The sequence below is a fragment of the Notamacropus eugenii genome, chromosome 1 (genome assembly GCF_028372415.1).
Source record: "Notamacropus eugenii isolate mMacEug1 chromosome 1, mMacEug1.pri_v2, whole genome shotgun sequence".
NCBI classification, from domain to species: Eukaryota; Metazoa; Chordata; class Mammalia; order Diprotodontia; family Macropodidae; genus Notamacropus; species Notamacropus eugenii.
Window position 1 is genome coordinate 422,260,895 of NC_092872.1, and position 26,904 is coordinate 422,287,798.

The window sequence follows — 26,904 nt, forward strand, 5'->3', positions numbered from 1 at the left end:
GCTTTTCCTAATGTTAGGACCTGTGTTCTTCCCACTACTCATACTGATTCTTGGGAACATGGTGGAGCAGAAAGTCTTTTTGAAAAATATGAATGGGGATGGGATATGTAGCAGCAGAATGATCTAGAAAGGGAATATCTGCCACCAACCAAGGAAAAGGTGTTCTAGGATGCTATATGTTCACTACTATTGGGAACTTTCTCTGGGTCTTTTGCCAGCCACATGTGCTTGTTGTTGTCCTCTAGATATAGTCTCACAGTGACATAATACCCAAGCATCCTTTCCTATAAAACAAGGATGGCAGCAGCTGGCACTTGTATACCCAGAAATCCTTTAGGAAGTCTCATATAAAGTTTAATTAAAAATTGCTAAGCAGGAGATACCCCCCCTCCATTTACTCTTGCCTATCTAGCTCCTAAAACCATCTTATCCTATACTGCCATCTCTAAGGAGAAATATTCCTCCTACAGTATGAAGATGAGCTTCTGCATTTGATCCTATAAGGAACTGACCCTTGTCCCTTCTCCTTTCACATATCTGGTTCAGAAAGCTCCAAATTCTATAATCACTTTTTTTGCAAAGGATGAGAGTCAAAGTTTCTTCACCCACATAAACAAATGTCATGTGTTCAAGATATCTTAATCTTGAGGGTGTTTCTAGAATTCCTGGATATACAAAAAGTCAGAAGCAGAGTAGGGCTATGGTGACTTGACATCTGTCCTCAATAGTCTATCTCTGACTTCTTTTTTTTTTAATTTATTTTTAGTTTTCAACATTCATTTCCACAAGATTTTGAGTTCCAAATTTTCTCCCCTTGTCTTCTGTTCCCCCACCCCAAAACACTGTGCATTCTGATTTCCCTTTCCCTCAATCTGCCTTCCCTTCTCTCACACCCCTCCCTTCCCTTATCCCAATCTTCTCTCTTTTCTTGTAAGGCAAGATAGATTTCTATACCACATTACCTAAGTTTCTTATTTCCCAGTTGCGTGCAAAAACAATTCTCAACATTCGTTCCTAAAACTTTGAGTTCCAACTTCTCTCCCTTTCCATCCCCACCGAGAAGGCCAGCAATTCAATATGGATTATATATGTGTAGTTTTGCTAAAGACTTCCATAATAGTCATGTGAAAGACTAACTATATGTCCCTCCATCCTCTCCTGCCCCCCATTTATTCTATTCTCTCTTTTGACTTTGTCCCTCCCCAAAAGTGTTTACTTCTAATTACTCCCTCCTCTCATTTGCCCTCCCTTCTATTATTCCCCCACCCCACTTATCCCCTTCTCCCCTACTTTCCTGTAGTGTAAGATCCATCTCTGACTTCTTAAGGAGGCCCCACTCAGGTCTTTGTTGGAGCTGGGAGCAAAAGGGGAGGAGAGAGATAAGCCTGGTGAGATAGAAAGTATGTCCTCTTTTTAACAGGTAACAGAAAGAGTCAACACTTCCCTTCTACTTTCTAAAATAGTTAAAAAGAAAACCAGAAGAGAAAGAAGTGTAAGGATTTTAAGCATGTCCAAAGGAAGGCTAGCCAGGGTGGACTGGAAGATTAGAGATGATGCTATGTGATGCTTTGTTAAAGGAACTGGAGAAGTTTAGGTTAGAGATGAGATGATTTAGACAGATACAGTATCCATCTTCAAGTATTTGAAGGGCTATCATAAGTATTTGGGATCAGATTTGTTCTGCTTGGACCCAGAGGACAGAATTAGGACCAATAGATGAAGTGATAGGTAAGCTAATTTCAACTCAGTATAAGGAACAATTTCCTCGTACATAAGAGCTCTCCAAAAGTGGAAAGAACCACTCTAGGATGTAATGGATCACCCATTGCTGTCAGTATGCCAACATGTCTAATACGGCCACATCAGGGAAGACTTGTAAGAGGGATTCTTGCTGAGGTAGGTCTTCAGCTAAATGGCCCCTGAGGTCCCTTCCAGCTGTAACTCTTTGATTCTGTGAAATTTATTCATTCATTCAAGAGGTATTTATCACCTCTAATCTGTCTGACTTTGAGGTCAGCACTATGAGAGAAAGAAAAGAAATGCCACAAATTGTTCCTACTTCAAAGAGCTTCAAGGCTGGTTGGATAAAACACATGAGGAAAGTTAAATAAACAATACAAGACATCCTATGGTACCTAGTGGAAAGATGACTGAACTTGGTGTCTCAGGATCTGAGTTTAAAACTTTGACTGCATACGTGAGCTTGGAAAGATCATTTAATTTCTTTGGGCCTCATTTTCCCCATGAGTAAATTAGAGATTGAATTAGATGACCTCCAAGTTTCCTTGCACTGCTAGATTTTTGATGAGAAGAAGATATGATGTATTCAAAGGGTGGTGGACACAATTAAGAGGGAGACCACCACTATTTTAGGTAGAAGTCATTAGAAGCTTAATGCACAAAATCAGGGTTGATCTGAGTAGAAAATGGACACGTAAAATTAGAATGAGGAGAAGGCATTCCAGGCTGCAAATTAACATAAATAAGTGTGTTGGGAAAGAGAAAGTAAAGACATGTATTCCATACCTAAAGAGCACGTTTGAGCCTAAAGAGGGTTCTTGTCAGGAAGTAATATGGCCTCAAATGAGAAGTCAATTGGAATCAGCTTTTAGGGGGCCTAGAATGTCATGAGGGCCCATGGAAAGTTTAGAAATAGGAACAGTGACATGTTTTAGAATGATTAGGAATCCAGAAGCACTCTCTAAATGCATGAAGGGAAGAAACGATGAAGGCAGGGAAATCAGTTAGGAGATGATGGCAATAATCCACTCATGAGATTGGGGGGGGGGGGGGGCTGTGGGTGAAAAGTATAAAGGATAGTCATGACAGGTAGTACAGAGATACAACCCACACGCTCATTTAGTGCAACATGCTAGAAGGCAGGGGCTAACATTCCGGTATCTCAGAGCATTCAGTTTAATTTTTACTTCCTGGAAAAGTTTTTGAATTGTCAGCTATCATTCAATAAGATCCATGGGAAGCATAAGAAACTTGAGCTTCCTGCCTTTCAAATATTTCAGTGGGGGAACTCAATTCAATAAACCCAATTACAACTGCACACACATCACCTTCTCAGCAATTTCAAGCCTGTTTGGTGCAGTTGGGAGGCACTTCTTCAGATTTCCTTATCTGGACCAAAGCCAGAGTTTGTCATCTAAACAAGTGTGCCGATGTTGGGGAGGGAGATGGAAAGGGAAAAGAAGGAGAAGGAGCAAAGAAATGGACTGAAAATATGAACTCTGCCATTGCTCAATTTGCAAGCTACCTTTTGAATGAGACAGCAGCAATTTCAAAGCATTCTGGAAAGAAGAGCTTGGAACAAAGGAAAGAATGTTCAGAAAAAAAGCAAGGTACAGCTATTGTTATGGAATGATTTATTCTATTTATTCAACTTTTGGAAGTCAGACTCTATGGGAAAGTGGAAGGCTCCTTCCTTCTAGTTTTTCTCATATACAGAATACATCTCTGGCCAGCTCAGCCAGCTCTTTTAATAGAATGTGCCTCTTTCTGTGTTTTAGATCATCTCAGGCACAGAGAGTCAGGGTACTGCAGTGGTTAGAGAGTTTACCTTCAAACCAGAAAGAACTGACTTCAAGTACCACCTCTCTGACACGTATTGACTGTGTGACCTCAGGCAAATCATTTAACCCCTCGATATTTTGTCAGCCTGCACTAATAGAGATAATTTTTTTTCAGCTATCAGTTCCCTATATCAGTGAAATCACAGGACTAGTCCCTCCCTCTTTAAGCACAGACCTCTTCCCTCAACTTTAACTTTTTTAGAATTAGTGTTCACATATGTTCAGGAATCTTGCCAGCCCTGATCATCTTAAGAACCACAGGGTGGACCTTCAGAACCCAGTTGTGCCTTGCAGCTCATCCTCCCAGAGCCAGCAGTTTCCTCAGATCCTCGCCCTGATCCACATTCTCCACTCCTTCCTAGGTTCCAGTGTGACCTACTGCTTATCTCAGCTGCCCTGTCTTTCATCTCTCTCTGACTTCTCCCTTTCCTAGAAACAGCATGGGCAATCAGGATCAGCCTTAGTACCTTGCTCCCTGCCTGAACTCAATCCTTAGTTCCCTCCTGGAAAGTCCTGTTTTCCCAAGTCCAGTCCCCCCAAAACTCCCAACCCCAGCATCTTAAGATAGGAGTTATCTCTCCTCCTGCCACCACCCCCCCCCCCCCCCACTCCTTTGTGGATTTGCTTCAATTTTTTAAAAAAAATTTTTGCAGCTCTCTGCTGCCCCCGGCTGGGCTAATGCCCTTCCACCACTCAGCTCGTCTGGGTTCTCAGCTTGCTTTGGGGCTGTGAGGGATAGAACATAAATTCTTTCATTTTGAAAGCTTTTTTAAAAGGAAAAAGAAAGGTTTTTATATAAAAGAGGCTCTTCAGAAGCAGGAAAGATGTTCTATTTACCAAAATGAGCTCGAGTGATCTCTACTCTAAGAGATCCATCACCAGAGAATGCAAGGAGCTCAGTTCAAGACTAATGGCTCTCAAGCCCCTCCATTTTCCTCTCTAGTTGATTTGAGCACTTCAGAGGATCAGGGAGGTTTCTGCCTCCCAGCTGTTTGCTTTCTTTGAGCATTCTTACCAGTTCTTCCTAAAAGCAGGAGAACTATGACTTATGACTTGACTGTATTTCCACCTCTGTTCACATCCTCTCCCACAGAGTCTGGGGCTCTATGGATAAGCCAGAAGTAGCTGATGAGTTCAAGAGGGAAGGCAACCTTATACCTCAGGTTCAACATCCAAATGCTTAGAAACAACTCATGCCCTTCTAACCTTTCCATTTACTCCCTGCCATGTACTGCATGAGCCATCAGCACCAGCTTTCCTTCAATAAGATATTTTACATTTTCTTCTATTTTTCATTCTTTACATTCTGTTTGACTGATTCTTAATATCTCAAAAAGTCATTAGCTTCTACTTGTCCAATTCTAATTTTTAATAGATTGTTTTCTTCAGTTAACTTTTGCATCTCCTTTTCCATTTGTCCAATTGTTCCATTTAAGTTCTGTATCTCTTTATCCCTTTGTCCAATTTTCTTTTTAAATACTTCTGTGAATTCTTTTTTTATATTTTAAAAATCATTAGCCAATTTTTCTCTGACCTCTCTAATTTGGTTTTTAACATCTTTCTTGAGCTCTTCCAAGAATACTCTTTGTGCTCAAGACCAGTTCATATTTCCTTCTGAGGTTTCAGATGGGAGTACAATCTCAATGCTGATCTCTCTGGTATTCGTGTTTTGGTCCTTGTCTCCATAGTAAACTTCTATGGTCTTTTGTTTTTTGGTTTGCTTCTTGCTGATGGTGATCACCCTTTTCCTGGCTTTTAAAGTGGATCTCTCCTTCTGGATGGGGCTCAGTCCCACAGTTCTTGTGCTTAGAACTTGAGGCTTTGTGTATTGTGACCTCTGGTTCTTTCTGCTAGAAGCTAGAGTGCTGCAATTTACCTGGTGCTGAGCTGCCTGGTATGGCAAAGCAGATGCCAGGTGAAGTGTTTCTGAATTTCTCCAAGTTACCCTGGAGCTCGCTGTGTGGGGAAGGGGTGGTCTGGCTGCAGGAGGTCTCCTCTCCTGAGCTAGAGCACAAGTGGGATCAGCGGTTGGTGCACTCATCTGCGCTAGTGCCTTCCCCATTCCCCTGACTGTGCTGAGGCACCCCTGGGGTCCTGGAGTTGGCACTTACAGGCTCCACTCCCCTGGAGCTTAAGATCTCCTCCAGTTCACTGAAGTGGGGCTGTGTGGGACAGCTCTGGTCCTGCACTAGTCCCCTTCAACTACAGCAAGAAAGACCCTCCCCTTCGCGATTTTCCTAGCCTCACTGTCTAAGAAACTGTTTACCCCTTTGGCTGATCCCACTATTGCAGGATTTTTCCTGAGGAAAATGTCTCTGAGTTTTTAAAGGTCAACAAGGGGAGAGGAATAGCATTTACTGATCACTCCACCATCTTGGCTCCCGGAAGTTCAAGTAGGTGACTTACATTTAATCTGCAGGCTAATAGTCTCAGTAGCAGTTGTTGTTATTACCTGGGGTTCTGTGCCTCTCTCCCACTCAGTTCCACTGGACTCCCATCCTGAGCTGATGTGTTTGAGAATCCACACTGCTTCAGACTGCCAGGTGGTTCTTGCCTGACTTTGCTATGGCAGGGTCTGCACTGGGACAGCCTGTGCACTCTGCACTCCTCCAGCCCAATGCAACAGATCCTTCCCATCAACCTTCTAAGCTGTCCTGGGCTGGAAATTTGCCACACTCTGTCTCCTATATGATTCTGCCACTCTCTTTTTAGAGGTATCTGAAGAAGTTTGTCTTAGAGCTTAGGTGAGTATGAGCTCTCACTCTGCCATCTTGGCTCTGCCTGTTTCTAACCCATGACACTTTGTTTTTCAGCTCTATGCCTTTTGGTTGGATTTGTCCCATATCTGAAATAGTCTCTCTCTTTACCTCTGCCCCTGGCTTCTTCCTGACTCCCCTAGTGTTCCACTCTCTTTGGGAGGCCTTTCTAGGGATCTCCTATCCCAGTGTGTTCCCCCTAAAATTGCATACTACTTATATTGCACATATTTTCTATGTACAGAATGTAAGCTCCTTACTCTGATTCATCAGCCTTGGTTACAGAGAATTCATGGTTACAGAGAATTCATGACAAAACATGCTATCTACTTTTTGAAAGAGAAGTGATAAGCTCAGAATGCAGATTAAGATGCCTTTTTTTAACATTGTCAATGTGAAAATTTGTTTTATTTGACTATGTATATCTGTAATGTTTTTGTTTGTTTGGTTTGTATTTTACTTTCTCAATGGTAGGTGAAGAGAATATGTACCTGAAAGTAAAATAAGATTGAATTTTAAAAAGAAAAAGAAAGCTCTTTGATGTTAGGGAACATATTTTTGTCTTTTTTTGTTTCCACTGGCATACATTTAGTGCCTAGTAATATTTGTTGATTGTCTGCTGAAATATCTGAATGTCTGTTGTGCTATAGACAGAAGAGCAGAGAGCTAAGAGTAAAGACTTTACTATTAAGCAAACCCAACCAGAGAATGACCAAAATGTCCATGATGTAGTGGGAAATGCAATGGACTTAAAAGTCAGAAGACCTCAGTTCAAATTCTACTTTGGGTATTTGCTAGTTGTGTCATCCTAAATAAGATATTTAGCCTTTCTGTGACTCAGTTTTCTCATCTGTGAAATGAGTAGGTTATACCTCTAAGATTCTTTTTTAAACTATAAATCTATGATCTTATGAAACACTATCCTAGAAGATTTGATTAAGGAAGTTAAACGTTTTTGCCTAAAAAAAAGGAGACACATGTAGATGGTTAAGGGATGTGTGGCCTCTGTTTTCAAATATTTGAAGAGTATCATGGGAGATATGGATTACATTTTTCTTTGTGGTCCCAGAGAACAGAACCCAAACCAATGGGTTAAGATCATTAGGAGGAATAACTGCCCAAGAATTACTATGATCCAAATGTAGGGAGCTGCCTTGGGACATGATGACTCCACTGTCCCTGGAAGGTTTGAAGTAAAGGCTGTATGACCCATTTGTCAGGAATGTAGTGGAATGGATTCATGCTTGAGGGAGATAATGCCACTGGATGACCACTGAGATACCTTCTGATTGTGAAATTCTATGATCCTAAAAATATAGGACAGATAATGAACTCAAGGTCATATCAGGTAGCAAGATGTACGCCATCCTAAACAGCTCATATAACTATATTTTTGATGATTTTCATTTATAGAATAGTAAAATTTTCCAGAAAATTCAGTTTCTATATTTTGAAAACTATACTATTTTTCTATAAGCCCATTTAACTGGGAAATTTTCAGTCTGCCTTTTTATTAACAATGGCAGTAATCTACTGAACACAGTTTTATAAATTAGATGTTTATAAATATTATTTTTGTTTTTCCATCACTCAAATTTCTCCTTGTATCCCTCTCATCCTCCCCTCCTAGTGAGCCATAATTCAGCAAAACCATTCCATACATTGTAAAAAAACTGACATTATATGCAATGTTCCATACCAGTTGGGACCTCCCCTACCCACCCCTACTTCTGTGAAAGTATCAGGAGAGGTATCTTTTCATATCTATTATTTATGGCCAATATGATTTTGCCACATCCATTTTCTATTTTTTCATGGTTGTTTGAACATAGCTTGTTAAGTTGTTTTGGTGTTTGCTGAGCTTTTCACTCAGGCCAGGGGAAGAAATGACTGCCAGAAAGTTTGGACAAATTTGATATTTAGTCCATAATGATGCAGCTTATTATTAACCAACCAAATTTATCAAAATCAGTTTATAAAGTGATGCTTCACAATGTCTGTGATTTCATTGCTTTGGCTACTTCCAGCACTTTTGCAGATGGCCACCTCTCCAGGACTTTGTAAACAGTTTAATGAATTGCTATAGCCAAAAATCTCATCACCTGGTGACCAACCTTCTGGTGATGAACTTCTGTGAGTACAGCTAGGCTGATCCTCTAATGAAAGATACACAATCTGTTAGTCAATGGATCTGTACTTATAGTCTTTCCCACATGGAAACTGATCCTTCAGTATAACCTTTGAAAACCTGCAGTCACTTCTCCACTATGATGAGAACAAAAAGTCTGGCATTTGTGGGACTTCAGTGAACCCATTTTATGAAAACTCATTTTGTAAATCATATTGGGGGAGATAATTATCTGATTCACAGGAATTCACCAAGAGATTTCCTTTCCAAAGGAAACTCCCCTAGATCATTTTGAAAGATGATTATTGTAATCATGCCTGAAATTGAACCACAAGATATGGATTCCTATGGGCATCAGAGGCTTTTTTATCTTTGAGATTAAAAAAATGCAACTGCAATGTAAATACCGCCAAAGGGGGTATTACCTTAAGGATTCTAAAACCATTAGTTCACCCCCTAGCTTCAATGAGATTGATCAACTAATGCTGTGAGAATGAGTCTGAAGAATGTAACTGGTGTAGCACCTTCAACCATTGAAGCCCAAGGATCATAATCCAGCTCTCACCCTTCTGTTTTCCTCCTCAAAACTATACAAATGTATATATGATATTACTGATCCAGGAATTCTCCCCAGTGATTCTGGCTGTAGCCCATACATGCCTTTTCATTGTGTGTATCTCTTGATTTGTGTCCCCTCTTCCCCCCAAGCTCCACTTATATAATAGTGATCTCTCTTGATATCTTCTTATGTCTTGAGGTTACTAGTAGAACACTTGGGCAGTTTGCCTGCCATCCCTTGCCCTAAGCATGTAACTAATCCATCTTCTTTTCTTATCATATAGTTCCTTCATGAGGTCTTTTACTCCTGTTCTTCCTCAGAGTTCCTTATTGGTTCAGTGTCATAACCTATTCATACCCACCATGCTCCACTCTACTGCCTTTTGCATGATATTCCTATTTGATTCTTTGGAAATTATTATCTTCCATTTCTCATTGCCTTATAGCAAGACTAGTAAAATGGTGCTAATAAAGAAATTGTTGTTTTCCATTTCTCATTGCTTTATAGAATGACTAACAAAATGGTGCTAATAAAGAAAGATGGGCTTTTCTTTTCACTGCTGCTCTTGTTAAAGCGAAAAACCCTTTAGGGAAAGGACTTTGAGGTTCAATGGTTGGAGAAATGGAGAGTGGCTTTCCAGATGTATTTTTGTGCTTCCCAGATGTCCAGATGGGGGCTGCATCTGGAAAAGGTAAAGACAGTAGGAAGGAGAGTTAAAAAAACAAGATTTGGGGAGGAGGAAAGAAATACGGCAATCACCTAAAATGACTTTACAATTTGACCATGAGTCAGCCATGTTTACTAGTGATGAATTTTCCTCATTGTCATAGGATCATATGCTTAGAGATGAAAAGTGCCTTAGACGTCCAAAGAGTCCATGCTCCTCACTTTACAGAGGAGGAAAGTGAGGCATGGAGATGTGTAGTGACTTGCCCAGATAGTATCTGAGGCAAGATTTGAACCCATCTTCCTGACTCCAAATCCAGTGCTCTATCCATTACGCAATGATTTCTCTGACAGCATACCTCGTTGTGTATGTGTATGTGTGTGCATATTTTAGGTCATATTCATAGCTCAACATAGGATCTAAAGCTGAAAAAGACCTTAGAGATCTGGTTCAATCTCTCTTCCTTCTTTTGCATGGAAAGAAACTAAGTCTATAAGATAGGAATTGATTTTTCCAAGGTCACATAAGTGCAGGATGTGGGTTACCCCCTCTTAACTCCTTACTGTGGTCACCAGCCTACCTCCCTTTCCTAGCAAGTACTTCCTAAATGTTGTCTTATACACCGTCTCTTTCATACTTCTGCACAAAAGTACATGCTGAATTAATAATAAAGCTATTAGACGAATGGATGAATAAATGAATGAACAAGCACATTGGTGGATCTGAAATGTAAAATCACTTGGTTTGCCTCTATTTAAATGACTGATCATGTAGGCTAATATAGGGGAAACAGCTGGACTTGGTTCCAGGAGCCTGGGTTCAAATCCTCACATTGACATTTGAGCCAGTTATTTCAATTCTCTACAACTTAATTTCTTCATATGTAAAATGTTGACAATACTTTATCATTATTTTATTTAAATGAAAGATTTAGAATGGAGTGGAAATTCTTAAAGTGGTCCTTAGAGCAGTACTTTACTCTCCCAACAAGTCCCAGGGCTAGTGTTTCTCTGAATTTGTTATTATGTTGAGACACTTAACAGTTGTTGCCAGAATTCTGATTTCTCTGTATCTCTTGAAGAGGCAATAGGGGGTAATGGAATAGGTCCTGAATTTGAAGTCAGTGTATCTGAGGTGCGGGACTCACTCTGGTTATTACCAGCTGCAGAATTGGGGAAGGTAAATGGGGCACAGGGGGAAGGTTGGAAGAGGAAGAGTAACTTTTACTCTCTCAGATTCAGTCTTATCACCTATAAAATGGGAGTAATAATTCCCATCCTTACAGTCAGTGACAAAACAAGAACTAGAACCCTGGTTTCCTGGCTCCTAGTATAACCTTTTAATTGCAGTAATATCATAATAGTAATAGTAATGATAAAATACCAAGAAACATCTCACACTTATGAAGTACTTTAAGATTTATAAATTGCTTTACTTGCAGAAATATATATTGTGAAAATAACATTACCCCCATTTTACAGATTAAAAAAATAGATTTAGAGAGAGTGGATCTTTCCTGTGATCATATAGCTAGCCTGTGCCAGAGGATTATAGTCAGAGCTAGAAAAGACTTTAGGAAGCAATAAGTCGACTTACGAAAAGGAAACCAAGGCCCAGAGGGGTTAAATGACTGCTCAGGACTGCACGGCTAGCATGAGTCAGAGGTAGATTTGAACGCAGGTCTTCTGACCCCAAGTCTGTATTCATGTCACCTACCAACTACATTCAAAGGTATTTGCGTATCATTGTGTATTTCCTCTCGAACAGATTCCTTTTTGCCCTTTATCAATAGTGCTGCTCCTCTTGTATGTTTCTACAGATCCCGTACATGGTCCCCAGAATGTGGAGATTGTGGACATCCGCTCCAGACAGCTGACCCTCCAGTGGGAACCTTTTGGGTATGCAGTGACCCGTTGCCACAGCTACAACCTCACTGTCCAGTATCAGTATGTATTCAATCAACAACAGTATGAAGCTGAGGAAGTCATCCAGACATCATCCCACTATACCCTGAGGGGCCTCCGCCCCTTCATGACCATCCAGCTGAGACTTGTGCTCTCCAACCCAGAGGGGAAGATGGAAAGTGAGGAGCTTGTGGCGCAGACTGAGGAAGATGGTATGTGTCCTTTCTCGGATTTGGGAAGAATACTCCCTGCTTGCTGGGTGTTCAGTCAATAGTGACAGCTGAAAAAGAAATAGCTTTGCTGATAGAATTTGTCTGGCAGCCATAATAAAGCAATTTAGAAGACTCTGCTTCCAGTGTCTGAAGAGGTCACCTTCTGTTTGTTCTCAGCCCAAATCCAAGAATTTGCAGTTGTCCTGCAAAGACCATACCAGGGGAAAATGCCCATGGAGAAAGTATCTCTCTAAAAATGCATTTTCTCCTATGCGTAGGCCATATTTAGAAATGAGATATTTTTTTTCTCTTTCCCTACATTGGATTTTGGGTGGAATTGGTTAATCTTTCCCACTAACTGGAATTTTTTGAATACCTCCAATGTATCCAATGATCTTCTTCTAGGGTAGAGTAGACCATCTTTACCTTTTGCGTGAGTTCAGAGGGAGTCAGACACCTGGGTTCCAGACCCAATGATGCTCCTCTACTACTAACAGACTTAGGGCAAGTTACTTCACTTTTCTGGGATTCAGTTTCCTATGGTTTGGGGTTCAAATCCTGCCTTTGCTATTTACCACACATATGCCCTTGGATAAGTCACATGATCTCTCTGGGTCTCGATTTCCTTATATGGAAAATGAGTGGGTTTGACTAGATGGCTTTGAGCTCCCTGCGCTTCTTCTTTATATTTCTAGCCTCTAGCATTATGCCTTTCACATGGTAGACATTTAATCATTTTACTGTTGTTGAAAGAATAAATGAAAGAATGAACAAAAAAGTATTTATTAAACATGAATTAAGCACTGAATTTATGGAACACAGCACTATGGGGGTAGTGACCAGGGAAAGGTGATTACAGAAGACATGGTGAGGGAGTTACAGGGTGATTGAAGGAGAGAACCTTTACAGAAGTACTGGGTTAATTAGTGCTGTGCCCAGAACAGGAGGTAGAAACTGGTGGTGCTAGTGGAGTGGAGAGGGGAATACGTGGTGTCCTGACGGGAAGATGGTGTGATCTGGAGGCTGAGGCTAAGTATAGTGAACTCTTACCATATGGTTATCTCTGTGGTCCTGCCTTAAATCCTCTGATGCTACAACTTCTCCCAGCTCTTTCCAACTCTGACCTTCTATGTTATACTACTAAACAGTCTATATTCTGATCTCCCTGTGGACTCTTACATTGTATGATTCTACAACATCAGCCAATATTGCGTCTCAGCTGAAAAACAAAACAAAATATTACTTTCCCTACCCCTGTCTCCCCTCCTAGAATCTCTCCAGGGTCCTACCCACTTTTAGAAATTAGCCTGGAACAGATGATCAGCCATTAATTCACTGTGCTTCATTCTTCTACATAGACTAAAGAATATTTCCAGTAGTGACGATAATAACTATTTCTTTAAGTCACCCTCTGATGCCCCATCCTGGCATGGAGGTGACCTAGGTTTTCCACCTTTGCCATTGTTGGGGCACAAGGTATTGTAGAATTTTCCAAGTTTAAAATGTCCAGTGACTAATGAGTGTCTGATGTCTAGGGACTAGTTTAGATGTAAAACAGAAAAGTGCATTACCAGAAAACTGGCCACTAAGTGATCATTTGAGGAGAAGTTAGGGAAAAAGGGAGATGACAGGTTGTGATCTGCTTTGGCTGAAGAAACATGTAGATCAGAGAGTCTGAATTTTATGTGTGTGTATTAAAGGCCTTTTTGGAAGTTTGGGAAACCTACACACCCTTTCTCAGAATAGCATTGTTGTTTTTTAATGCATAAAACACATAGGATTACCTGTTACAATGAAATTGATCATATTAAAATACAGTCACCAAAATATATTACAAAAAAATCCATGGATTCCTAGTTAAGAACCTTTAATCTAGCCTGATGAAATCATAACTCTTTAGAAATATTGAAACAGCAATAATGCCAGTGCCCAGCACAGCGCCTGACAAATAATGCTAAACAAATAGTTGGTGACTGACTGATAATAATAAGATTTCTATTCTATTCATAAAAGACACTTTCTCTAGTTTTAGAACATGCATGGGAAGGGATCCCATATATAATCAATAAGCATCTATTATGCAGGAATACAGGTTTTGGTGTCAAAGAACTTGGATTCAGATACCACCTCTGTCACTTGAAATTTGACCTCAGACAAATCACATAGCCTCCCTGAGCCTTGATTACTTTATCTATACAAAGATGGAGTTTGGACTAACTGACTCCTGCCCAAGGTCTGTTTCAGCTTTAGATCTCCATGATACTATGAACAGACTGCTGTGTAACAAGCACTGGGATATCAGCTGGAAATACAAATAAAAAGTGAAGTACTTCCTTACCTAATGCCAAAATAGAGGCTTATATTGCTTGCTCTTGTGCCCAGAAGACTCCAAGAAGAGGCCACAGAACTTCTGTCATCACCAGATCCAGAGTCTTGTGATGTAATGAGGCAGCTCTATGCTTTCACTTAAAGAAACTATGTTTGCCAAGTAGGATATAGTGAAAAGAGCCCAAAGATTGAGATCAGGAGACCAAGTTCAGTTTTCAGCTCTGATGTTTTAATATGGTCACCTTGGGGAAGTCACTTCTCCCTCTGTTCCTCAGTTTCATTATCTGTAAAATGAAGGGATTGAATCAGATGATCTGTAAGGGCTGACATGTTCTGACATGCTGTGATTGTGAGGGTTGCTATACCACCCAAAAGGGCTTTTTCATTTGACACTCTTTTTTAATGAGAAGATCAGATCAGTACAGTCACAGAAAGGAGCCTGGAAGCCTGGGTGCCCCCATGACATATTGCATTCACTTGTCATTTCATTTATTTTTTGGGACAAGTGTTGACTCATCCATATAGCACATCTGGGAAGAATCAGATGGTACTGAGAACAGTAAATTCAGACTGAATGTCAGGAAAATAGACCTCATCAATGGTTACTTTGGGAATGGAATAACCTCATAAAGAAAGAGAAAAGTCATTGCAGGGTTTGAAACTAGGCTCAATAGCCCTTCTCAGGAAAGATAGACGTAGGTCCAATCTCTTCTCCAAAGACAAAATAATCTTACAGTTTCTACTGAGCTCCTGGTAACTCCTATTACCATCTCATTGAGCTGAATAAAATGGTCTTCTCTAGAGATACAGCAATAAATTCTACCAATTCTAATAGTAAAGTTGAGCAGTAGTATGAGTAGGCTGCTGAGCTATGTATTCATTTCAACCAGTCATGCAGTTCTTTAGTGTTTACTATGTGCAAGGTGACAGAAATCGCAGTATTGTGGGTAGAGAGCCAGTTACAGAGTCAGGAAGACCCAGGTCCTACCTCTGACGTGCATTGGCTGCGGGATTCTGTGCAAGTCACTTAACCTCTTCCTGTTCCCAGGCAACTCTCTAAGACTATAAATTGCAGAGAAGGGGCTACTCTGCATTGGTAGAGGAAATTTCCTCATTGGGAGATTTCCTACACTGATGAAATCACAAGTCTGAGCAAAAAAAAAAAAAAAAACAAACCAAAAAATGTATAAGGTAGGATACTAGGTGCTAAGGATATAACAGGGACAATTGTGATACTTCAAAATGCTGCAATTATCATGAGAAGTCCCCCTTGCCAGCTTCATAAAGACCAATACAATTCCCTAATTATATGTTTTTCTTGTTTCCCTGATGACCTGGCATCTACAGGAGAAGCTTCCATGCTTTGCTTGGTGAGGTATTAACTTGGAATTTTTCTGATATTTATGATTACTAACAGGATCATGGTTTGAGAGGAGAGGGAATGAAGAAAGGAAAGGGCAGAGGGGAGAGGCATGATATTTCTCTGAGTGGAATCCTCTTGATGGCAGGATGGTTGTGTATTTGTATTTGCTTCCCCACATCCAACTATGGTGCCTAACTTAAGAGTATGAGCTTACGAAATGTTTTTTTTTTTAATTTTTAAAAAAATATTTAATTTATTTGTTTTCAACAGTCACTTCCATAAGTTTTAAATTTTCTTCCCTCCCTTTTTCCTCCCTCCTCAAAACAGTATGCAATCTTATATGGGCTCTACACATACATTCTTATTAAACACATTTTCACATTAGTCATGTTGCATGGAAGGATTAAAATGAATGGGAGAAAATATGAGAAAAGAGAACATAATACAAGAGAAAATAATCTATTTCTTAATCAATGTTTCTTTATCAATTAACTGATTAATAGAGAGATCAACCCTCATACCACCATTGTTCTCAGTATCTCAGTTCTCAAATCATGTTTAGAAGAAAAACTCAAGTCACCTTAATAAGCATTTATTATATACCTACTATGGCCAAAGATCAAAGGGATTTGGACCTTGTGTCTCCCCGAAATCCCAGTCTAGCAGACCCTACTACCCATGAGCACCTCAAACTCACCATGTCTCACACAAAATTCACAATCTTCCCCTCTAAACCTACCCCTTCTCCCAACTTTCCTATGGCACATGTTGATAGCATTCCCATCTTCCGAATTACATAAACCTGGAATCTTTAAATTGTCTTTGATTCCTCCCTCTTTATCACCCACTATGTACTTTCTGTGGTCAAGTCCTATTGATTCCTACTTTGGTCAAGTCCTATTGATTCCTACTTCTCCACGTCTTTCTCAGCATCCAGGTTGCACAGTGGTTAGGGCACTGGTCTTGGAATCAGAAAGACTTATCTTCATAGGTTCAAATCTACCCTCAGACACTTACTAGCTGTGTGACACTGGGCAAGTCACTTAACCCCGTTTCCTTATCTTTAAAACGAGCTTGGAAAAAGAAATGACAAACTACTCCAGTATCTTTGCCAAGAAAATCCCAAATGGAGTCATGAAGAGTCAGACACAACTGAAATAAAACAATAAAAAACAACTCAACAACAACATCTCTCTCATCCATGCATCCTTTTTCCTTCACTCCCGTGGCTACAGCTCTAATTCAGGCTCTCACCACCTTTTGACTGAACTGGTGCAACAAAAGCATCTTAAAAAATGCTTAAAAAATCTCTTTCCAATCCATTTTTCATACACCTGTCAAAATAACTCTCCCAGTGTACAGATCTGTCCCTTGTTATTCCCTTGCTCAGAAGCTTATTTGGTAACCCATTTTCATAGGAAGAGGTGTGGACTCCTTATATACATATTCACATGTTGTCCCTCATGTAAGCTCCTTGAAGACAGGGACAGCTTTAGCCTTTCTTTGTATCCCCATCATTTATCACAGGGCTCTACATATGGTAAGTGTTTAATAAATGCTTATTGATTCATTGATTGTTAAGGTTCATCTACAATCTAACACTACCTACTTCTTTCACCTTCGTTCATTCCCCTTGCCTTCGTGTACTTGGTCTTTGTTTTGTGGTAATTTACTCTGGTGTTCCAATCCAACTTGCTGCTTTCTGATTGACTTTGGGCAGTCTATGCCTATGCCTGGAATGCACTCTCTCCTTGGCTCTGTTTCACGTCCTTCCAGAGTCAGCTTACTTTTTTCTTTAATGAAGTCTTCTCCAGTCCTCACAGCTGAAAGTGATGTCTCCTTCCCCACTTTTCCCCCAGACAACTTCGTCTAGGTCTTTCCTTTGACTCTATCTCTATGCTTTATACCAAATTATCTGTGCATATGTCATGTGCCCCCATTAGGTCATGGCCTTCTTAAAAATAGGCAGGAACTATGTAATTTTTCATCTTCTTATCCTTAGGACCTGGCCAAGAGCCTTATGAAATAGTAAGCATTTAATAAATGCTATTGAATTGATTAGAATTCTTTTTAGTCCAAGATGGTAGTATTTCTTGGGTTTATTAGACATGAGAGAGATTCCAGAGAAGACAATTACAATAATTTCTCTTTACATGAGAGAACCCAGCAGGAGAACATTATCTCTTGAACTGAGCTACCATTCTTATGGTCCCTAGAAAGAAATACTCTGCTGGGGGACGAAGAGTGACCTGTCTTACTGAACTGATCTATTTTATTTGTGAGCTTACCTTCTGATGTAACTTGTTTTGCATGTAGTGTAAAGAATTAGGAATTGTACCTGTGGTGATAGCAATACCTATATTCATCCAGGAGGCTGTTCTGTAACTGGAGAAATAATCCCACATGCACATTACCTCATTTGGTAAACCTTTATCATCACCAAAGCCAGAGAATGAATATTTCCTATGTCACTCCAAGAAAAACTCATTTAGAGGTCACTTGTCCAGAAGTCTCAGCTATATAGATTACAGGAGAGAACCAGAAAGGAAGGAAAAAAAGACCCCTGGGCACCCATAGTTGATATTTGAAAATCATGCATAAAATGCCCGTTATTCAGAAGAGAGGCCCTCAGTCAAAGCCTACTTAACTCTACTTTGTAAACAGTTCTAACAAGCTTATTTACATCTAGTTTCCCAGTTCATGGGACATTAAAAGCAGTGAATTATAATAAGCAGCCACATTGACAGCAGTGACACATGACAAGTAACACCCTGACAGGAATGAAAGAGACACAAAAACTAAAAAGCAAACCTAATGAATTCATCCAGTCTAGTGCAATTTAGTATGAAGTCGGACAGTTCCCGAGGTAGTTAGGTTGGGCTGTGGATAGAGTACTGGGGCTGGAGGCAGGGAGACCTGAGTTCAAATCTTACTTCAGACACTTACTAGCTGTGTGACCCTGGGCAAGTCACTTCACTCTGTTTGCCTCAGTTTCCTCATCTGTCTAATGAGCTGGAGAAGGAAATGGCAAACCACTCTAGTACCTTTGCTAAAAGAACCCCAAAATGGGTCACAACGAAGTTGGACACAACTGAAAAAGACTAAAACACAAACGGTCCCCACATATCTCAGTAGTCATGGAACCATTGAATCATCAGGCTAGACAGGACCACAGCAGGGGAACTGACTGGCAATATTTTTCATGGTGTCCCCAACACATCGTAATTCAGCATCTGCTTGAATACTTCCTTTGTTGCTTCTGAAAGCATCACTGTATCACAAACTCCTAGATTTGGAGTTTTAAGAGACCTTAAAGGTCATCAAGTCCAATATCCCTATATTGCATATGGGTAAACTGAAGCTAGAGAAAGTGATGTGGCTTGCACACAGTCACATGGACAGTGAATGGTAGAACTCGGATTTGAATTTGAATCATCTTCAAATCCAGAACTCCTCCTGCTTTACCAGGCTGCCTCAGGACCCAGTAACACATGTTTTTATAGGGATCTTAGATAATAGTTTCAGAGATGGAAGGGACCTTTGAGGTCATCTAGTCAAGAAGGGTGAAATACACTGCCCTGAATGCTCCAGAGAACTGATGAATCGTATTAAAATGTAATTGGGAAATATTTAGCTAACTAAATTTTGAAAATACAATATAGGTCAAGATAATATGTGGCTTTCTAAATCATTATGTAACCTGCAGGGGTCTTTATTTATGGTTTATTTATGGACCCTTATTTCTACTTGAATTTGATACCCCTGCTCTTGTTCACCCCCTTTATTTCTCAGATAAGGATACTGAGCCCAATGAGATGAAATGATTTATTTAGGGTCACAAAGGGATTAAGTACACAGGTATTAAGCCAGAGTTAAAACCTCCGTCTTCTGATGCCGAAAAAAATCCAGAAAAAGTTAAAATATTGACCAGTATCCTTTGTATAAAGACAGCAGAGTTTAGTGGAAAGAATGTTGGTTCCAGGTTCAGATTCCACCTTAAATACATATTAACTCCCAGACTAGGGGCAAACAATTTAATATTTCTGGGCCTCAGTTTCCTCAGCTTTGAAATGGGGCCAAGGACTGGAACAGACAACCTCTAAGGGCCACTCTAGCTCTACATCTATCACTCTATGGAAAGAGAGAGAGATATAGAATCATTTTAAGAAAAAAATCACTTTTTGAAAGAATAAAGAAAAAATTGTTTTGGTACTCAAATAAGAGCGTCAGTTACCTGAAAAACGACAGAGGAAGAAATTGTTCCTTTCCCACAATGCTAAATTAATGAAGTGGTACCTTCACTGCCTGAGTCTAGGCTTGGGACACTTGAATTCACCCATGGCTACTGATCATCTTTCAGAGCTGTTCTCAATATAACTCATTTTTCTCAAGCCGTGCTGACTTAATCAACACAAAGGTGAGCAGCCTAGGATATACAGTGCCTGCTCTAATGACTGTCACATTGTAAACAGGATAAAGAGGCAGCATCCTGCCCTCTGTAACACTTTGCCCTTCTCTATATTGAAATAGAACTTTCCTTGAAATTTTCTCATAGCTTTAAAGCTTAACTAAACATCTGGTTTAATTGTAGAGAATTTGCCAGAAACCACAGACAGGAAGCACAGTTAAAATTAGCAATTTCAGGGCACTTTTTTTAAAAGGAAAAAGAATAAAATTATAAAGCAATTAACCTTTGTTGTAGAACTCTGTCAGAGAAATGGAAAGGCCCATACTGTTGGATAGAAGAAACAAATTCATGGGGAGAAAAACATGGATTCATTAATGAATTTTTAAGACGAGGGAAGCAAGCAACATACTTTTAGAAGATAAGGCAAAAAGGAACTTTTTTCCTTCTAAGAAATCTTTCCATGGAGAGAGAAGAAAGACTTTTTTAAAAAGAAAAATGACTTTTTTTTGGTCACTTTTGAGCTGTGCTTGAATTTCTGTTGCATTCTCTATTGTTTGAGCCTTTTGGGCACTCTCTCCCAATACCAACACACATGAGAAATGTTGTGAACCCATTTCGACTCATTCAATAAATGTTTGTTAAACAACTGCTGTCTGCAAAGCTATTAAGTGTGTTCAAAGCATTGTTGTTACCCAGGGTAAGCAGTCACAGAATTATCAAGGTGGAAAGAAGTTCAATGGCCATCTAGTATCTAGACCAACCTTTGTTTAGAAAAAAAATTTTCCTCAAAATTCACCTGAAAAGTCATCATCCAGTCTTTGCTTAAAAGCCTTTGGTGAGATGGAGCCTATTGCTTTCCAACACAGTCCATTCCATGGTGGGATAACTCTGATTGTAAGAAAAGTGTCTCTTTACATTAAGCTTAAATTTTGCCTGTTTGCAAATGTCTTCTAGTTCAGCCTTCTGGAACCAAATAGAATGTCTCACCCATCATTCCTGTGTTAGTCTTTTAGCTAGGTTGATGAAGTGGATGGAGTGTTGGGTCTAGAGTTAAGAAGACCTGAGTTCAAATTTGACCTCAAACATTTATAGCTGTGTGACCCTGGGCAAGTCACTTAGCTTGCCTCAGTTTCCTTATCTGTAAAATGGGAATAATAATAGCCTCTACATCCCAAGGTGGTTGAGATGATCAAATAAGTTAATGCTTCTAAAGTGCTTAGCACAGTATCTGGCATGTAGTAGGTGCTAGATAAATGTTGGCTATTATTATCATTTAATATTTGGAGACAGATCTCTTAATTCCTTTGAGCTTTATCCGTAGACTAAACATCCCTAATTCTTTTACCTGATTGATCATCCTGGTTGCCATCCTCTGAATGCTCTCCACCTTGTCAATGCCCTTCCTTGAATGTGGCATCCAAAACCTGTACCCACTACTCCAGCTGGGGTCTGACCAAGTCGAGTCTATCAAATCTATCATCTCCTCTTTCCTAGAAGTTATACCACTCCAGATGACCTGAGATCACATTAACTTTTTATAAGTTGAAGTATCCCACTATTGACTCACAGTGAGGTTGCAGTTTGCTGAAGACCCTGGATCTCCTATAGATAAACTGCTGCCTAGCCACACATCCCGATCTTATATTGCGGAAGTCAGTTTCTTGAATTCCCCAAATGTGTACCTTTCTCCTATAATTTTATTAGTTTTGGTCAGATACTCTAGTCTGTTAGATATTTCTATATTCAGAATCATTCTGTGTGCTAGCTGGCTCTCCCAGCTTGGTGTCATCTGCAGAGTTGGTAAGCAGGCTATCTCCATCTCTGATCAAGTCACTGATAAAATTGTTTAGCAGCACAGGACCAAGCACAGATCATCCCCTCCCCTTTTATCATGTGAAAATACTATAAAAGGTAACTAGTTAGGTAAGGAGAACCCAGGATGCTACCTTGAGTGGTGACAGAGACCCCAGACAGTAGTTCCATTAATGGGGGGAAGGGATAGAGAAGGAAGGGTAGGACCAAACAACTATGAAAGGACTTCTGGAGAAGCTGCTGCTTAGAGAATGCAGTAAACAAGATAGGAGAAATTCACCTAGTGTTTGTTGAAGATTAGGACAGATGAGAAACATCCTAGTTCAAGGGTAGGGATCCTGTAGCCTTGAGGCCACATGTAGTCCTCTAGGTTCTCAAGTGCAACCATGTAATTGAATCCAAACCTCACAGAACAAATCCCTTTCATAAAAGGATTTATTTTGTAAAACTTGGACTCAGTCACACCCTTGTCCTAGTTACTAGTTATTCTTACTAATTTCCCTGAAAGAGTTAATAGATTGCTAGAACAATACATTTTTAAAATTAAGTATGATAAAAGCTAATATGTGATTAAGACAAAGAAGAGGTGCAGAGGGGAATTTGAGACAGATCATTTGCAGCTGGAGAAATTAGAGAATGAGGCATGGAGGAGGAAGTAGTGACTGAACTAGACCTTGAAATAAGAGAAAAATTTCAACAGGCAGACATAAGGAGGGAGAGAGGGCAACCAGATATAAGGAATGAACTAAGGTTCATTCAGAGAAGCAAGGGAAGATAAGACAAGATGAGGGACTGGCCCCTTTGACTAGGACATAGAGTGGTTGGAGGTGAGTGGACTGAATGAAATCATTGGAGCCAAATTATGGATGCCTATAAATTTATGGCTAAAGATTGTGTTGTATATTATATATTAATGGTACCTTAGCTCTTAAGATATACCACATCAGTAAAACATTTTTGAGCTTTCCTCAGTGTAAGATTATTTATTTATAACACACACCCATACATACATATGTATGTATATATTTACTATTGCACAGGTTATTTAAAGAATGGGATAAAGATGAAATAATAACATTTAAAATATTTTAACTATTTGCAGTACAAAATATGTTTGCTCTTATTAAAATATTATCAGTAGTATATTTTGAAAATCTTGGTTTGCCACTTTGTGACATAGGGATTACAAAGTGGGGTTCTAAGCTCAGTTTCTCTCAGTACCTGCTTTTAGTGGCTATCATAAGTGAAGGCAATGCCTTATGAAGAAGTCTGTCGTTGGCTGCCCTTACTAAATGACTTGTTTTCCAGTCTCATCTACCAATTATGCAAAGATTTTCTTTGAAATTTGAATAGTAAATTTCCACCTTCCCCGGTGGTGGAGGTTGGAAAATGGTCTCTGGGTGTTAGGTTCCGGGTTTGGAAGGTAGTTTTTATGAGTGGGAGGAGGGCAGATAGCAAGATGTCTAGCTAGGCATTGGTTTCCTAGGTGTGGATGGCCTCATTCATTGCTTCCAGACCATCAGATGACTTTGAGGGTAGATCTTGGGAGTGGGGCTACAGATCTGGGAGAAGTTTGCGCTTGGCTGCTTGAGCCTGAAACCTATTGAAAATAACGTTCCTCTTGCTGCTGTCTCTCTCTACCTGGCTCCCGTGGCCACCACTCCTGTGCTGGCTTCTCTTCAACTCTTGTTAATTCCTCCTGGGCTGGCACATCCTTAACTTGTTTGGCGGCGGAGAGGACAGGGAGAAAGGAGAGCCTGGCAAGAAGCAAGGAACTCATGCAGCTCTCTGGCAGAACACATGTCAGAGGATATGCAAAGAATGTGCAGCTTCTGCAGTGGGGAGGAAGTTCAGGTGCTGACTGGGTGCCAGGGCCTGAGGCCAGGCAGGCAACAATCTCCACCTATCTTTGGGCTTTCCAGCACAGCTCATCAGAGTGTAAGTAGCCAGTGGGGAGAGTAGCAGAGGCAGCTGATCGCTGCTGGCTCACAACAGCTATGCCACTTTTCATTTCTACTACTTTCTTCCTGCACTTTAATGGGTCATTTTGGGTGTATTGGAGATTACTGTTGTAGGCAATAAGAAGCCACTAAAAATTGTTGAGCAGAGGAAAGAGACCTGGTTAGAACTGTGTGTTAGGAATAGTAATTTGGCATGTATGTGAAGGATTGGGGCAGCTAGGTGGCACCACAGTACATAGAGTGCTGGGTCTGGAGTCAGGAAGACTCGTCTTCTTGAGTTCAAATCCAGCCTCAGCCAGTGAGGGAACTATTAGATTAGGTGAGGTCGAAGGTGCTGAAAGTCTGAACCAGACTGGTGGTTATAGGAGGATGACAAAAAAAAGACGGTATAGGACATACTATGGAGGACAAGTTAATCAGATTTAATAACTGAATGAATATTGGGGAATAAAGGGGAAGGTATTAAATGAGGGATTCTCAATTCCTACAAAGCTGTTTTACTTAGGATTCGTGTTTGTACAGAGCTCAGCTATATCCCCAAAGCATCCTATATTTATTATGTCTGACCCTGGGCAAGTCACTTAACCCTGTTTACCTCAGTTTCTTCATCTGTAAATTGAGCCAGAGAAGGAAATGGCAAACCTCTCTGGTATCTTTGCCAAGAAAATCCTAAATGGAGTGGTGAAGTGTCAGACACAATTGGAAACAGCTGAACAATAAAATGTGAAGGACGAACTAGAAAAGACAGAGACTAGAGGTAAGGAAACCAGTAGCATAACATTCAAATAGAAATGTATGGGCCACATATTAGAAAATCACAAAATAATATTATCTGTCGTATTGTCTTTTTATTTATTTTGTTAAACATTTCCCAATTATGTTTTCATTTGCTTCCATTGGCAAGTTTGACGCTTCTGGTATATGGCAGGTGATCAAAGTGATAGACTGTGACAGAGGAGAGATGACACAAGAAATATTGTGAAAGTTGGGTTAACAGGTCTTGGCAATTGCTTGCATATGGACGCAAAGGAGGGGAAAGAACCAAAGATATCTTTAAGATTTTGATCCTGGTAGCTGAGACAACGGTGGCCTTAGCTCTTAGCACAGTTCCTGACAGAATAGGTGCCTAATAAATGCTTGTTGACAGGACTTGATTTGATCAAAAAGAATAAGTATGTAAATAAGAAAATGGGAAAGATTTAGTATTGAAGAGATGATCATGAAGGTCTCTTGGGAGACCCATTAAGTTTGAGGTGCCAAGAGAATGTTCAGGTAATGTCTAGTGGGGAGTTAGAGATTTAGAGCTATAACTCAAGGCAGAAATAAAGCAAGTATTTATTGCAGACTTTTCACTGAATATCTAGGCTGATGGGGAGAGAGAGCCAAGGGGCACATGCTTCCAGGCCTCAATAGGAGGAAAATTAGAAACTTTTTTTTAAAATGGCCAGTCCTTGGGAAAGGCAAGGATGATACAGTAGAAAAGATCACTAAGTTTGTTCCTAGGAGACCTGGGTTCAAAATCTGACCCTGATATGACCAAGTTGCATGACTTTCGGTAACTCCCATAGGCTCTCGGGACTGTTGATTCCTCTTCTGTAAAATAAGAGGATTGGGCTAAATGAGTGCTAAGGTTTCTCCCAGCTCTAACTTTCCATGTTTTAATGGCCCTTCCAGATCCTAGATTCTATGTCCTATGACCCATTCCAAGTGAGCCATTCTATAGTCTAAGGAATCTAACACATCTATCATTCTATACTTTAATGTACCTTCCAGCTCCAGAATTTTATATTTAATGTCCAATCCCAGCAAAATCCTCTGATCCTTGTACTATATTATGATGAAGAAATCCATGTAATCTAGAATATAAATCATGACAAATGATCTTAAAAATAGGACTTCCAGGTCAACTAAGGGACAAGAGACTATGGACAAAAAAAGTCCAAGTAAGCAAAGATTAAAGAGGGATATGCAGCAAACTGTACAAAATCAAGTGTCTTATCAGTGGTGCTTCTACGTACTAGGAAAAGGAGCAGAGAAGAAAATTCTCCAATACCCCCTTTGAAACCAATCCCCTGAAAATTCTTGCAGCCTTCTGCAGTTGGCAATAGGCCCTGTAAATAAAACTGAACCCCCAAATGACAACTGAGCATTTCTTGAGTTATAAATTATATTTACCTTAAAAAGGATACATAAAATGCATAAGACATAATAAATATAGGATGCTTTGGGGATATAGCTGAGCTCTGTACAAACACGAATCCTAAGTAAAACAGCTTTGTAGGAATTGAGAATCCCTCATTTAATACCTTCCCCTTTATTCCCCAATATTCATTCAGTTATTAAATCTGATTAACTTGTCCTCCATAGTATGTCCTATACCATCTTTTTTTTGTCATCCTCCTATAACCACCAGTCTGGTTCAGACTTTCAGCACCTTCGACCTCACCTAATCTAATAGTTCCCTCACTGGTTCACCTGCCTCCATTGTCTCCCTCTGCTAATCCATTCTTCACATAACTGCCAATCAGTCTTCATAACGCATGGATCTGAAAATGTTACTCCCTTACTCAAAAACCTTCAGTTGCTCCCTGCTACTTATGGGATAAAGGACAGGTGCCTTAGCTTGGCAGGCATGGCCATAAATTTTATTCCTGTTATATAAAATTTATCTTTAAAATGCCACTCAGGCTTTAAGTATGGAGACTGGATTGGAATAGGTCTGACAGTTTTGAGATTTAGTGAGAATACTGTATTCACTCTTCTCATAGCTATAGGTGTGTTTGGCATGGAAATATGCCCTCTGCCCCCACACACCTCCAATCACACATAGATAGCCTAAAGGATTTACTTAGATTGAGATTCTAGTGAGGTAGATCAGATCTCACCAGAATTTGGATGCCAAAAACCAAACCTAGAAGCTGAGAGTCGCATGACCACATGGTATACTCTGAGAAAGTATTCTATAATGAAAAGAACTTTGGTAGATTTAGAGTCAGAAAACTGGGGGAGGGGATCAGGGTGGGAGGCATGGATATTGGCTCTGCTACTTGCCTGTGTGACCCTGAGTAAGCATTTCTCCTTCTCTCTGGTCCTCATTTCCCTTCCCTATAAAATGAGAGATGGTAGATTAAATGATTTCTTATTCTTTCAGTTCTTTATCATGAGAACCTGTGATAGCAGATAAATCTAAACCAATATGAAGAAGAGAGGGGAGAGTGAGGAGGG

General features: G+C 40.0%; 1 protein-coding gene across 5 annotated transcripts in view; it reads left to right on the plus strand.

Annotated features, from left to right (window-relative positions):
- Window positions 1-26,904, plus strand: part of PTPRT (protein tyrosine phosphatase receptor type T) — a 1,308,680-nt gene that overhangs the window by 931,768 nt on the left and 350,008 nt on the right. For all 5 annotated transcript variants that reach the window (XM_072631465.1, XM_072631466.1, XM_072631467.1 and 2 more), the window contains one exon: window positions 11,511-11,807. In XM_072631465.1, coding sequence (XP_072487566.1) covers window positions 11,511-11,807 — 297 coding nt within the window. The remainder of the gene's footprint in view (window positions 1-11,510; window positions 11,808-26,904) is intronic.